At 38.9% G+C, this 15,140-nt stretch overlaps 1 protein-coding gene across 1 annotated transcript; it reads left to right on the top strand.

The window, feature by feature from the left end:
- The first annotated feature begins 1,087 nt into the window (after positions 1 to 1,087).
- On the top strand, positions 1,088 to 12,626 carry LOC102715946 (autophagy-related protein 2). The gene is made up of 13 exons (XM_040525632.1): positions 1,088 to 1,476; positions 2,128 to 3,170; positions 3,596 to 3,744; positions 4,613 to 4,866; positions 4,957 to 7,962; positions 8,049 to 8,161; positions 9,216 to 9,405; positions 9,615 to 9,728; positions 9,807 to 9,914; positions 10,118 to 10,250; positions 10,378 to 10,580; positions 10,782 to 10,978; positions 12,030 to 12,626. Exons 1-13 carry the CDS (start codon positions 1,291 to 1,293, stop codon positions 12,088 to 12,090), a joined length of 5,757 nt encoding a protein of 1,918 aa, XP_040381566.1. The 5' UTR covers positions 1,088 to 1,290; the 3' UTR covers positions 12,091 to 12,626.
- The last annotated feature ends 2,514 nt before the right edge of the window (positions 12,627 to 15,140 follow it).

Genomic DNA, 15,140 nt, shown 5'->3' on the forward strand with positions numbered 1-15,140 from the left:
CCAAACACGGCCTAAGTATATGTGAGTTTTTTTTTTTGGTCTACTGGACGGTGAAAGGATACTGCGTTAATCTAACCGTGTGATTAGTATCCCATTTAGTTGGTATATTAACTGCCACGGTACAAAATTAACTAAAGCAGCCTTGTGGATTGAATTCGGCCACAGTTGGTTTTCCTACTAATATTTGGAATGTAGCCATCTTATAAAATAAATGATAAGATAAAATTGGTCAAATCTGATAGCAATTGTGATTTGACAAACTGGTATTTCTTTCATGTAATACTTTCAACCATGTATTATATGTGCCCTAATATCCTTACTAAACTCGAGTATAATAAGTAGAGTACATGTTGAAGCTCATTCTTTTTTCATTATAGTAATTATTATAGTTAACTACTCCACTAGCCAAAAGGTATTTTGTTGTTTGTTTCCAAATTTGTGAAAACACTATATGTTTTTCAAATGTTTTTAAGTTACCTTTTAAGGGTATAGAGCATCTCCAAGAGAACTCTAACACTTAAATCCCAAAATTGTAATTTGGGTTCATAAAAACTATTAGGCATAAAAATTACCTACTCCTCCAAAAACATAAACCTGAATTTAATTTGTATTAGGAATACATATGTTTGCTCCAAATATGAGATACGAGAGAACTAATATTAAATATACGTAGATATTAAAAATAGACTTAGAAACGTATTGGAGTGTTTTTAGCATAATTCTCAAAATTCAATTTTAGATACCTCTTATAGGTGCTCTAGGCAACTTGTTTACCAAAACAATATATGCAAGGATTTGCTCTCAGGTTCAAGTTGAATTGCGTCCCCCGTCCCCCGAGATACAGTAGAGATTGAATCGATTTCCATGACGGGAAAAAACCATAATTACTTAAACAGTACAATATTCTGATAAAAAAGCGAATCAACAAGCCAAAAACAGCACGAATAAAAACAAAACAAAACAAAACAAACCCCACCACCCCCGATTCGGTCGGCCCCACCAGACAGTGACACAATCCCCGGCGGCGGCGTACGAAAAATAAACCACGCAACGCAAACCCAAACCCTCTCCCGAGGATCAGGACGCAACATCTCGGAACACGCAAGGTTTAATTCGTAAAAATACCCCCTCCTTCTCGCGCAAAACGAAGCAACCCCACCTCCGCCTCCGCCTCCGCCTCCGCCGCGCCCGTCGCCGGCGACCCTCCGCCCCAGCTCCTCCCGCCCGCGCCGCCGCAGACGAGGCGCAGCACGCCGTTATATAGAGAAGGAGGGAGAGAGGGGGGACGAGATGGAGCTGCTCAATGTTCTGTCGATACCGAGGCTGATGAAGCGGGTGTGCAAGTCGCTGCTGAAGAAGCGGCTGGGGGATCTGATCCTGGGCGACCTCGACCTCGACCAGTTCGACCTGCAGCTCACCAACGGCACGCTCCTCCTCTCCGACATCGCGCTCAACGCCGACTTCATCAACCGCAAGGTTTCCGCGCCGACCCCCGACCCCTCCTCCCCCTCTCCCCCCCCCCCCCCCCCCCCCCCCCCCGATTCCGGTTATGTGTAACCTGTAATTTCGATTGGGGCGCGGAGGCCTGGGTTTTCAGTAACCTCGTGTTGGGATTTACAATTGTTCAGGGTTTTTTGTGCTCTGATGATTTTCAGGTGTTCATATTATGGTTATATGGTTCATGATCGCAGGTGGAGTATTGGGATTTTAGGACAAGTGGAAGCGGTTAACAAACTTATTTGCAATTCACTTGATGTGCTGGGACTAATCCAAAATATGTTACAGTGTAATTCTTGTAAATTATTCTGAACACAAACATTGTAGGATGCACTTAACAGAAAACATCAAATCAGGATGCTATTCTCTAGTATATCATTAATTTTCTGCTAACCTGATTTGTTGGGGTGCTTAGCCTTTATTTGCATGGATTCACCGCTAAAGAAACACTTTGATTCTCAAACATGTTGTGATCCTTGAGGATCATGGCACTACTGGTAACCTACATTTGTTCATTCACAAGCGTTGAATACTTGAATAGAAAATTACACTGTGAATCCTGTAACCCACTAAATTTTAGGTTTTCCATTTTCTTTATTAGAACAGTTTTACATTTTCTTTCCTTTCCAGCTGTCAGGATCAGCTATTGTGATGAAGGAAGGATCAATAAAATCCCTGCTAGTTAGACTTCCTCTACAATTTAACTTTCTCAAGTGCTGCGAGATTGTAGTGGAGGATTTGGAGCTTGTGCTTGCTGCATCTGAATCTAGCGAAGTTCCTTCCGTTGATACTGAATGCTCTGTTTCTGGTAGTAATGGTGACACAGAGAAATCAGTCCAGAAAAAAAGAAATGAATCTGATGGCAATCAGTGCTCTACCTCTGCATCTCGAGATGTTGATGAAGGTGTCAAGAGGATAGCTAATGCTGTCACATGTTTCCTTACCAGCTTTAACATCAAGTTAAAAAATGCTTACGTCGTATTTGATCCTCGAAATATTTTGGATAACAAGGTCTCAGAATTTAATCGATCACTGGTTTTCCGAATCAAAGAGACAGAATTTGGAACCAATCTTTCAACAGATGGTCTAATCAAGCTAAATAATTTTGTGACATTCCAAGAGGCGGTAATTGAGTTTTTGAAGATGGACGATGTTGAGGCACATGCACTTCTTCAGGATGATTTGGACAAAGGACCAGCAGACTTTTCATCAGGTCATAGTACAACCACGGTCTTGACAGGTCCTATCGGTGGATTCTCAGGGAAACTGAACTTAAGCATCCCATGGAGTAATGGATGCTTGAACTTTAAGAAACTTGATGCAGATATATCTGTTAATTCATTACAATTGCAGTTACAAGCCAGTAGTATCCAGTGGCTCATGGATGTTTGGGATTCTGTCCAAAGAAAACCAGTACATGAACAGAACTACGACAGTAATACTGCAGACATATCTAGATCCAACTTATGTTCATATGTATCAAGCTCTTTAAAATCAGGTTCAGATTCTGTGCTAACTAGCAGGGAACATTTGACAGAGGACACAATTTCTCAAGCCAGGCAAGATAAAACACAGGAGTCTTCCCTGACTATTCCATATGTGATTCCGAACTGGATCCCAGAGCTCGTTATCCACGAGGATCAAGGCGACCCTGATTCAGATTGTGATGAAAGGTTTGTTCCTTTTTCTTTCCTTTCTTTTCATGAAAGTTCAATGATAATCACCGCACCTTTGCATCTCCCAACCTTTTTTTTAACATATAGACATTTTGTCAAGGGTACACTTTTGGCATAGCTGTTGTTAAATAATTTATGAAGTGAAATGCATTAGCTCCCATCCCGTTTGTATGACCGGATGCAGTATTAAACATAATTTTTCTCTTCATCTTTGTTATATACTTTCATGTTCCCTTGGTTTTGGTTGACCAATCCTCCTTTTTGTTCTTATGAAAAACAATTCATTTTTTTGGGGTGCTTGTGCTAGTTATTATCTTGCCAAGTTATTGCCTTTAAATTTCTTATTATGGGAAGCAGTTTGTTTCATCCAAATAAAGAATACTATAATAATCAAACTACTAATATGTTTTTATCTTGGACAGCATTGAACAGTTCTTTGAATGCTTTGAGGAACTGAGGAACTCCCAGACCAATATGGGAAACAGTGGCATATGGGATTGGACATGTTCAGTGTTCAACGCAATTACCTTTGCGTCCACTTTAGCATCTGGATCAGATCAAATTCCTAAAGGTACTATGGTTTACACTGTTCAATTTTATATTGTTTGTCCACATTGTATGCTTCTCTTGCAAGGATATAGAACCCTTATCATACGAATTTATTTATGGTTCTTATTGTGCTTATTTACCACATTTTTCTCTCCTGACACTCTTTCCTGTGAAGTATTCTCGGATAATGTTCTTCAGCTTCAATTTTCTTTCTTGAAGACTTGAATATCATTAATATTAAGAAGGATATTTTGCACTTTCCATGAAAGATAATGCCCGAGTGTTAGCTCCTGAGTAGACTGAAATGAACATGTTGTAGACACTGGTTAGAATAACAGTGTTGTCTACTGCTATATGTAGTAATACTACTTTGATTACACTGAAAATATAGGGCCTGGTAGTTGGTGCTATATCGGTGATACTCGGGGAAACAGCAACAATACTCTAGCATCCCACCAATGAAACTGCATGGTACAATTTAAAGTTATTGTTGTACCATCCCTACATATACCATGGATTAGTCCACCTTATACAAAACCATACTGCATAAACTGAATATTTGAAACATGCAGAAAATCAAGATTACTCTGCTCTTGAATGACATTCAGATAAAAAGGACACAAGCTAGGTTATGCTGGCTTATGAATAATGGCAGATGTGTTATGTTATAAGATTGTAACAATCTGGTATCAACAGATGCAACTTACAAGTAATGGATTTCTCCATTCTCTTAATATTGGCGAACATATCAAGCATGTACAAATATCCACTGTTTTATTTCTGGCATCGAACCAAGTCTCTGCAGTGTTTTTACTTTTGCTGCCTAAATTATCAGAACATTAATATGTTGTATTACTTTGTTACTTACTTTTGTTTTCATTTCCTAACAGAACCGCCGATAGAGAAAACCTTGCAGGCTTCCATTGCTGAGATATCTGTTGTAATATTGTTCAGTGATGAAATGGATGCTGGCAATCTCAGTGTTCCTATCAGTCTATTCGACGATATGAGAAATTCTGAGATGTTTTCAAGCTGCCTTTCCTCTGCACATTTTGAGCAATCAATGATATCTCCTGCTCCTGCTTCCAGCTTGAGTATGCATCATGTTGAAGCCAAGTGTCAGAACATTCATCTTTCTCTGGAGGTCTGGTCTCCCTCCACTAATAGCACTTCTTAGTTTATGTCTCCTAATTTATGAAACTTGATACTGGTTTTATGTTCCTGATGTCTGCAGACATATCCGGAAAACTTAAGTCTCAAGGCATCGATTGCTGCTATAAAGCTTGATGAATACTATGGCTGTAAGAACAATGATTCAGATCACCCATATCTTGGTGCTGCTTTCTTGAACAATAATTTTTGTAGAGAAGTTCAAGCTGCTCTCCCTCAATCTACATTTGCTAATCAAGATTACTATGAGGAAACATCAGGCCGTCGTGCCAACAATTCAAATGACCTCACTAAGGTTGAATTGCTAAAAACGTTTGGTGATTGCAAATTCCATTACGATTTCAGTTCCACAGGCCAAGATGGTAACCGAGTAAGCTCAACTTCACTATCAGTATCTTTGGCTCCTTTCGTTTTCTGGGTACACTTTCACACGATACATAAGCTACTGAATTTTATCAGTAAAATCGGTTCTGATGTTTTGCATGGGGAGGATAACATTCATAGGCATGGTGATGGAAAAATCATCAATTTGGCTGCAAAGGCAAATGTTTCCTTGGGAGGAAGTCAAAAGGTTCAAATTGCCCTGTCACCTGCAAGAATAATCTTTTGCTTTCCTTCTGAGTCATGGGATTTGAGCTGCCCATCCATGCTGGATAAGTTCCTTGTCATTGACCATACATCATCCCTGAAATCAGGAGAAGATTCCTCTCCACATCGAAATGAAATGCCCAATTATGTTAATGCAACCACACCATCTACATTGGTCCATTTGGCTACAGGGAATTTTGACATCTATTTGGTTAGACCAGTCAATGATGCACTGGATGCTAGAACCTGTTACCTGAGTAGGCAAACATTTTCTTCTCTGAAGATTTTTTCTGTTACTGGATCCAATCATGACACTGGTATTATGATTCTCTGGAAAAAGTATCCTATAAAAGACCCCGAGATGGTGAACAAAACTTGGAGTTTGCCAGATCTGCATGAGCAAAAGATTACTCAGAACAAAAATGCCAAATGGGTTGGTGTTTCCTCCTCTACAACTTTACAAGATCTTGAAGAATCAAGTTCCGATATACGCAGGGAGCTCCTTCAGAGCACTGAGTTTTTACTGCACATTCAACTTTCTTGCGTTTCAGTTCATATCAGTAAGAAGGACTGTGGGTTACTAAATAATTTTCTAAAGAACATCCTTGATGGTCTGTCTGATGGAGCTATCGGCAGTTCTGAAAATAGCAGGGACAATTGTGTGCCAATCCATGATATTGCTAGTCAAACTTCTGTCATTTTTGAATGCAGCATCTTGGATATCTGCACTGAATTGGATGAAACGGTTGAAGTTGGTCCTTTATTGCAGACTGAACTAGAAGGTTCCTGGAACTATCTGAAATTGTCAATTTCAAAATTTTCTCTGTTCTCCTTTTCTAATGTTGGCGGAGTTAACGATACCGGTTTTCTTTCGGTGAATCATGGTGAAGGTGAGCTCTGGGGTTCTATTACTGGCGCTGATGATAAAAACTATGAAGAAAACAAAGATGTTCTTCTTGTTGTTTGCAAGGATTCGGCTAGTAGACGAGGTGATGGTGAAGGTAGTAATATCTTGTCTTTTGGAACTGCGGGCTGTTCGGTGACTCATATCAGGAACCCAAAGTTACAGAAGAATTATACTTCCATCAACATTCGTTCTGCGACAGCTGTTGCACCTGGTGGCCGTATGGATTGGATCAGCGTGATTTGCCTACTGTTCAGTTCAGCTTCAGATGGAACTGAACAATCATCCAATAGTAGCACAATGAACAATTCCCAGGGTGGTGAACCTTTTTCGTCACTGTTCTTTCTAGAGCTGGCTGATGTTGCTGTGAGCTACGAACCTTATTTCAGAAGTTCTGCACTCAGCGCTGAAGCTCCAGATTGCAAATACTTTTCAGGCCTTTTAGCTGCATCATCGTTTAAACTTCACAGCAAATCTGCATCAAACTCTAAAGCTACTGATTTTGATATTGAGCTGCGAGATCTTGGGGTTCTCATTTGTAGATCTTCTAGTTTTAGAAATGTCACTTGTGGCTATGGTACTGATTACCTCCGTCAGATGGGCTATGCAAAGATTGTGCAGAATACATTCATTGAAGCTGTTCTAAGAATTGATACTTCCATTTGGAAACTAGAATTATCAGACTCGCAATTTGATATTGGCACTTGTCATGATACGACGCATGGTCTTATTCAATTGTGCTCTCAGCTCCAGCAGATATATGCTCCGGATATGCGGGATGCTCTAGACCATCTACAGTCTAGATGGAATAATGTCCAACAGGCAAACAAGCAAAATATTCCCTCTGACGTGTCAGAAAACTCAGAGAGTAGCATTGACAATCTGACAGACTCAGAGGAGTGCAAGTCAGATGGATTGCTTGATGATATAATTGAGAATGCCTTTTACACTGACCAGGACAGCCCAACCTACAATTTTTGGGACAGGAATTGCCATAGCTCATCCAGTGGTAGTGAAATGGATGAAGAGTTTGATCTGAGTACGGCCATCCCAGAGGCAAATGAAGCCAATGCTAGTGATGATCAAATAATTGAATCTTATTATATGCCACCTTCATCATCATCAGCTCTATACAACGAATACCAGAGCAATTATGCTCCTAGATCCATTGAGTGTGACGATGGTGAATGGTACAACAATTTTCCTACAATAGTTGAAAACCATGTTCAAAGGAACAAACCACAAGAAGAGCAAGTGTTTCAACAAGAAGCCAAGGCTGCTATTTCGATCTTGAATTCGGATGAATCATGCAATCTGAAAGGGAAGGTTCTTATTCATGATATAGATGTCAAGTGGCGGATGTATGGTGGGAATGACTGGGGATTAGCTCAGAAAGATATGAGTAGCCGGCCATGCTCAAATGGGAGAGACAAGAGGTCCTCTTTAGAGTTTATTATGTCTGGGCTCAATATTCAGTTCAATATGTATCCAGATGGGGATATTTCTGTTTCAAAGTTATCTATCTCTGCCAAAGACATCAATATTTGTGACCAAAGTACACATGCTCCATGGAAAATGGTATGTATTTTTGTGACCAAATTACATTAAGAATGTACTATTACTGCTGGGCTAATGGTTTTTAAATCCTCTATCCATTTTCAAAGGTTCTTGGCTGTTACAACTCAAAGAATTACCCAAGAGAATCTTGTTCTAGTGCATTCATCTTAGAACTGGAGTCTGTAAGGCCTGATCCACAGGCTCCTTTGGAAGACTACAGGTAAATGCTGTGTTCCTTTACACTGAATTAAACTATCAGAAAACATTCGCGACTCTTTTTTGTTTCTTTTAATCCATAGTGAACAATGTGTTTGCCTCATACTTAATGGGCTTGCATTGTTAAAAGAAACTATAAGGCTACCTTTTTGTGCCACCTATGTATGAAGGCACTAATTGACCAGGTAGATGTAGGAAAGAACCTACATAGTGGACTAGTGGTTGCACGTTGCAGATCATATTGCTGGAATAAGACATGGTCCTAGTGTATCTGGCTATTTGACCTTTTTCACCTCAACACAGTGTAATATGCAAGATGATGAGTCTGACAGCTGAACAATAAAGACACATTTCTGAATGTAATAATTGAAACTTAATATATGATGAATGTCTGGATTTGATAGAAAGCCAGTGTTTGTGTACTGCTGTATACCCTTCACCTTATAAGCCACTGTAAAAAACTTGAATTTTAATTTTGGAGTTGATTTTAGGGTTTTTTCATCATAGTTTATTTTCTAGCATTTGCTTTTAAATTCTAAACACAGATAAAAGGTTTACCCACGAATTATTCTTTGGTGGGTGATAACTGATAAGCCATTACGGCTAATGATCAGCATAAGCGAAACTATAACTGCATTAATTTTGTATCTAACGGGTTCACATATATTAGCAGTATTTTGCAATATTAGGCTTTTGATTGTTAAATAAAATCTTGTGTTTTAAATGGGACTGCGCTCAAGTCCATTTCAAGGAGTAGAGTAAAGTAGCAACTAGCAAATAGACCATGAAGGCACACGTCAACAAGTTTAACTTGAGTATATCTGAATAAAAAGAATCATGCATGTGTGGTTGTTTTGGAAAATTATTGTTCCACCTTTTAGCCCAGTCCTTACTTTGTCCTCATTTTGTATCCATATACCATATCTGAATGCTGAGTCATGGTTTAGAAGTATAAATGAGTTTGAGTACTGTTTCTTTTTCCCTTCAACTTTCTACTTTAGGTACATACTTTAGACTCTCAATGTGGTGACGGATTTCCTTTATCCTAAACATTTCAGGTTGCATCTTGAGATTTTGCCTCTACAGTTGCATCTTGATCAAGGGCAACTTAACTTCTTTATCAGTTTCTTCAAGAATGACTCGTGTAACAATCCTCATTTGCCTAGTGAAAATGAGAATATTGATGCACAGAGTACAATATATCGAAGCGATACAATTTCTGATGAGGCGTTACTTCCTTTCTTTCAGGTATTTTGAAGTTATTCCAACTCATGGCACTTCAGATGGACATATAGTTCACCTAAGATTTTATTTTCACTTGACCAGATATCTAAGAATTGTTTTCATAGCAATTATTAGTTTCTTTTCATTTTCATTTTTTTTCTGCTAATGAGCAGCAGGGCTCTTCTTTATTTAGTAAACAATATTTTGGTCTGATTTATTTCCTCTTATGCTAGAAATTTGATGTGAAGCCTCTTGTTCTGCACATTAATTATATTCCTCGGCATTTTGATCCTGTTGCACTAAGCAAAGGAAATTATGCAGAACTTCTCAACATTCTTCCATGGAAGGTAATTCATTTTTGAAAACTATACATCAGAGTCAATCATATCTTCGTAAGCAGCCCTGACACTAAGTTTGCTATGCAGGGAATTAATTTAAAGCTTAAGCAGGTTTCTGCCATGGGCGTTTATGGTTTCAATAATATATGTGAAATAGTAGCTGCAGAATGGTTGGAGGACATCTCTAAAAATCAGGTCCTAATCTTCCCATGCATATTTTACATTTAAATGTCCTGCTATTGCATAAGCGAATACTGATTCAGTACAGGCAATATTATAAGAGAAACAATTTAAATTTGTATATGGGCACACGCTATTTGTTCACAAGAAAATGTGAATGTTATATCTTTCTGTGAATATCTATTCTCACCCAAATTGGCAATCTGTTGCTTGTTTAGGTCCATAAATTGCTAAAAGGTCTTCCACCTATAAAATCATTAGTTGCTGTGAGTTCAGGCACTAAGAAATTGGTCTCTTTACCCATCAAGAGCTATAAGAAGGATCGGAAGTTGCTCAAGGGAATGCAAAGAGGTAAGCCACATATATGCTGCACTACTATGCTGAAATATTTTGGTTAACATTTCTGTTGAAGTGATGGTATTGTGAAAGTCTTGATGTCATGCGTCTCTGATCACCCACACATGATGATGATTGACAGGTGCTGTCGCTTTCCTTAGAAGTGTTTCCATTGAAGCTGTGGGGCTTGGTGTACATTTGGTGGCAGGAGCTCATGATATGCTTATAAAGACAGAAAGTGCCCTTACAGCCATTCCACCACCTTTGACCTCGCGTGAAGCAAACAGAACCAAAGAAAACATAAGAGCTAACCAGCCTGAAAGCACACAAGAAGGGCTGAAGAAGGTGTTGAATTCGTCCTAATTGCAAAATGAACTCATCTTTTATCTGCTAATATCATTTTGCTTCAACTTAACTTTTTGCAATGCTATTTTCATTTGTGATATGTGTTTACTTGTTTGTATCAATGTAACAAGTATAATCAATATAGGTTACATTTGTTGTCTAGTATCATCATTAATTCAATATAAGCTGAACATTTTTCAGGCATATGAAAGTTTGACTGATGGATTTGGAAGGACCGCTTCTGCTTTGATTGGGAATCCAATTAAAGTTTATAATCGTGGGGCTGGTGCTGGATCAGCTTTGGCTACTGCAATCTGTGGAGCTCCAGGTGCTGCAGTGGCTCCTGTATCGGCATCTGTTCGTGCTGTACATTATACACTTCTTGGTATAAGGAATAGGTGATTTCACTCATTCTCAAATCTCAAATCAGCATTTTTTGTGAAGGCTCTATGGTTATTTGAAATTCGTAAATAAGACCAGACCATTCTTAACTCACTGTTGACTCATTCTGTACTGCTATCATTTATGGATGCAATAGGTCTATGTTTTTTCTTATCACATTTCACATGTGACATGAGTACCACCAGCTTGACAACATAGCCTTAAAAAAAACTATATTTTCTAATGTTGTTAGTTGCTGTGTCCTTTTTTTACTTGTGTATATGATATCTGCAAAGTTTCCATGCATGCACATGTTTGATATATATATATATATAACAATCATTAAATGTACAAAAAACCTCATTATTTTTTCATACATTTGTGAGTTAAATTTAGAGGTTCGATTGCATGAATTCTGAACGGTTATCTATTTGAGAATGGAGGGATTATAGGTACAAATGTTTAGGTGGTATATTGACTTGCAGTGTACTGTATTGGTATATTTTTGTCTTGTGTTGAAGGAAGTTAGCAGCAGAAAGAAACAAAGCTGATGGATTTGGACAGCTTAGGATTGATCAATAAAACTTAAGAGCTAGTTCACTATAGTTGATTTTCCCTAACGATAAATGTATGTCTATGCAAAAGAGTGAGTGTAATTGATTTATCCATCCTAAATATTACGTAGTAGCTGTTTGTGCACTGATCAAACTATTTGTTTCTGTGGTTAAATATGTGTTTGAGCAAAATAGTCGTGTGTACAAACGGCTTACGAGGGTCAGAAGGTGCTCGGTGTTTTCCTTGTGACCTGATCAAACGTGATTTTTGACCAGGTTCTTGCTAATAGCAGAAGTAATAATAATATGCATAAATTAGGCAACTAACAAGGTAACTGAACATTTCTACAGAAGAATCCATTGTGACCTGGCTTTATTATAATATTAATGGAATTTGAGTTTCTTCCGACCAGCATTAGTGTATAGGAGTTGCCTGTGAATGTCATAACACTTGAGCATACTTCATGGCACATGACACTGGTTTGCTAATCTTTTTTTTTTCTACATTTCACAGCCTTGATCCTGAACGCAAGAAAGAATCTATGTACAAATATCAAGGGCCACCTCAACCATAGACTTCCATTGAGAAGAAAAGGTGGAATAACTTAATGGTCTGCTCATTATTTTGTGAGGTCTCATCTTTACCTGGAAGAACTGGTTCAAGGGCACCTTCGTGCAATCTCATCGAACGACCAGGGCCAAACTTGTACAGGTTAAGTCAGATTTCCACACTTGGAATCCAACCCTTGTGAATCAGTGTCATCTTCGATGTTCTTAATGGAGCCCATATATGCCACGTCAAGGCCTTCTAAAGTATGTATATTATTATTACATCACTGTTGTAATCACAATTTTTCCACCGGAGAAGTGGAAGTTTTGTTGACTCCTTGCTTAGGATATGGCTAGGGTCAGAGGGAGTTGGCTCAGTGGCCCTTGTACATAATTTAGTTGGTGCTTACTGAGTTGTGCAGATGTAAACATCTCTGTATTTCTTTCTCGATCTTCAGTTACGTTCTCTTTGCTTGCGAAACTGCTGGCTGTAATCCTCACCATTCAAATGTAAATATCATCAGGTTTTGTGCGGTTGCAATGAGCTAAACACGGCTGTTTGCGGTTGATTAATTGTCGTCTGTGGTATGTCTGGGTTGTGTTCTTTTACTAGATACTAGCATATTGCATATCCTGCAACGAAATTTTATTAAGAAAATATTATTAGCATGTTATTAAAGTAGAGTTAATAAAAATAGTTTGATATATATGTCTTAGTTATTTTTTTCTTTCAAAAAATAGCAGGGAGTTAGTGATATGATATGTGACCGATTCACCGCCCATCCTTTTTTAGGAGTAAAGATAATGTCTACATTCATGCAGATTACTTTCAGTATCATGTTTAACCATTCGATTTTTTTTTTACTTTGTAAGTATCACAAAGTGAGATTAAACTTGGACCGAATGGCAGCCAAAATAGGCCTAAACTCGTACGCCAGCCACAATTATTCCTCAAATTGATCTTAAACGACGACCGAAAGTAATCTCTATAACTGGGCTCGTTCACTGCAGAAAATATGATGGACCCAAGGCTATGCACCAGTAGCTGCGTAGATTATTTGGGCCCATAAGCCCCGGAGTTATGCCGGCCCACGGTTAGTCAAAACTGAGCCGTCCAAATGTAGCCCAACATCCAATTCTTCTAGGGCCGCCGGCCAGGCCAAGATGGGCTAGTTTCGGCCCACCAGCGATTTTTTCGCAAGCTTAAACTAGGCCCATAATTTATTTCCAGTGGGCCGCAGCAGGTCCACGGAAGGTTTCTCTCACAAGCTGACGTGGCCCTCCTTGACAGGCACGAGATCTCTCCTAAATCCTAATATCCCAAATTAATTAACACTAAGCATGGTTAATGACCCCATTAATCTTCTCCGCCAAAATTTGCAATTCCAGCCGCCTCCCCCACCTTCCAAATCCGCTCGCCCGACTATTGTATTGCGCCGTCTCGAGGGTTCTAGATCCTTCCAGCGGAATCTATGGCCCGCTTCTATATCCTTCTCCCGGCTCGAGCTCGCCCCACGCGGCCGGTCGGGCTACGGGGCCGAGGGGCTGACGCCTCCGCGGAGCGAAGTCGGAGCCATCGAGGTGAGTGGGAGAAGCTTCTGGAAACGTTAGCTACCCCTTTTTCCTTTCGGCTGATAGCTAGATCTCGCTCGCTGCGGCCGACTCGCGGTTCGCTCGCCTCGGAGCTTCTAGAACCTTCTAGTGGTTTTGGTCAGGTTGCTTGTGGGGTTTTGAACCCGCCATATGCTGTGCTTCGTATGCAAATCTTGCTAGCCTGAACCAATGGAATGAGGTATAATCTATGTGTGTTGTCATTTGATTGCTCATTTGAGGCTACGCAGCCACGCAGGACCAGATGTTGTTTGGCTGATTGATTGAACATTTAATTTTTAGTCTATTATGCCAAACTTCACAAATGGAAAAGGAAAAGGAGAACCATTTTATCCTACTTAATTGGGATACTGTTTTTGTTTTGTAATGTCTGTAAACTGTACTGCGGTGCCAAGGAAAAAGAATGCAGTTGAACTTTTAATTTGTAGTCTATTAGGCCTTCTGCTCTGTATTCCTCATAGACCATAGTCTGTATGTGGTGGAAAGAAATAAAATGGCTATGTGACATGTCCAATTGGATTGCTAGGTAGATTTGATGTGCCCATAATATGATGTTTTTTTTTTTCGTAGTCATATTTTCTAATTAATTGCATATTTCGCAGTCTCCAAAATAGGGCATTAACGAGTAATTTCAATTGAGGTTCCTTGTTTATAACTATTGCTTTGCATGTCCTAATTAATCATTACAATGTTTTTAAACCAGTTATTGCATGTGGTGGCACCAAGCGTGGGGTTACAACTGCATTACTTACAAGGAAGTCACAAGTCACTAGTAAGTAACACATACCTTTGCAATGGATGCAACATTTTCTTATTCAACTACTTTATGGAAATGGAGTGCGCTTTTAAGATAAATAATAATTGCTAGGCCTTACCCTGTTGTGCATACATGATCGCATTATCCTTGTAAAGGCTTGACTAGCTGACTGCTAATTAAACTGTTTGTGACTAGCTGACTGCTAAATCATTCCTTTTAGTATCTAGGACAGTGTGCTTCATTAGGTCATTTGAGATGGTTATTATGTTTTTATTGGCTCATGATTGCATTTGAGTCCTACAGGCGCAGCTGGCAAATAATGATTGAATGTCAATGCTGAAATATCTAATTGTTTGTTAGTACTTGTTAACTATTATCTCCGTTTCATATTGTAAGTCTTTCTAGCATTGTCTAAATTTATCAATTAATGAATGTATATAATTTATATACATTTCTAGATTCATTAGCATCCATATAAATCTAAGCAATGCTAGAAAAACTTACATTGTGAAATGGAGGGAGTACCAAACAATCAAATATGTGACATGCATCTTATACTTTCATTATTCATAAAACAACCGAGGTTGGTAATCTTTTGACTGTTAGGGTATAACAAACATGATGGCACGTATATTTGCCTCTTACATACTAGACATCTTTCCACATGCTTTGCAGCCTTTGGTTAGCAATCATCCTGAAAACAGTAAT

Source organism: Oryza brachyantha, chromosome 6, assembly GCF_000231095.2.
Source record: "Oryza brachyantha chromosome 6, ObraRS2, whole genome shotgun sequence".
Lineage (NCBI taxonomy): Eukaryota > Viridiplantae > Streptophyta > Magnoliopsida > Poales > Poaceae > Oryza > Oryza brachyantha.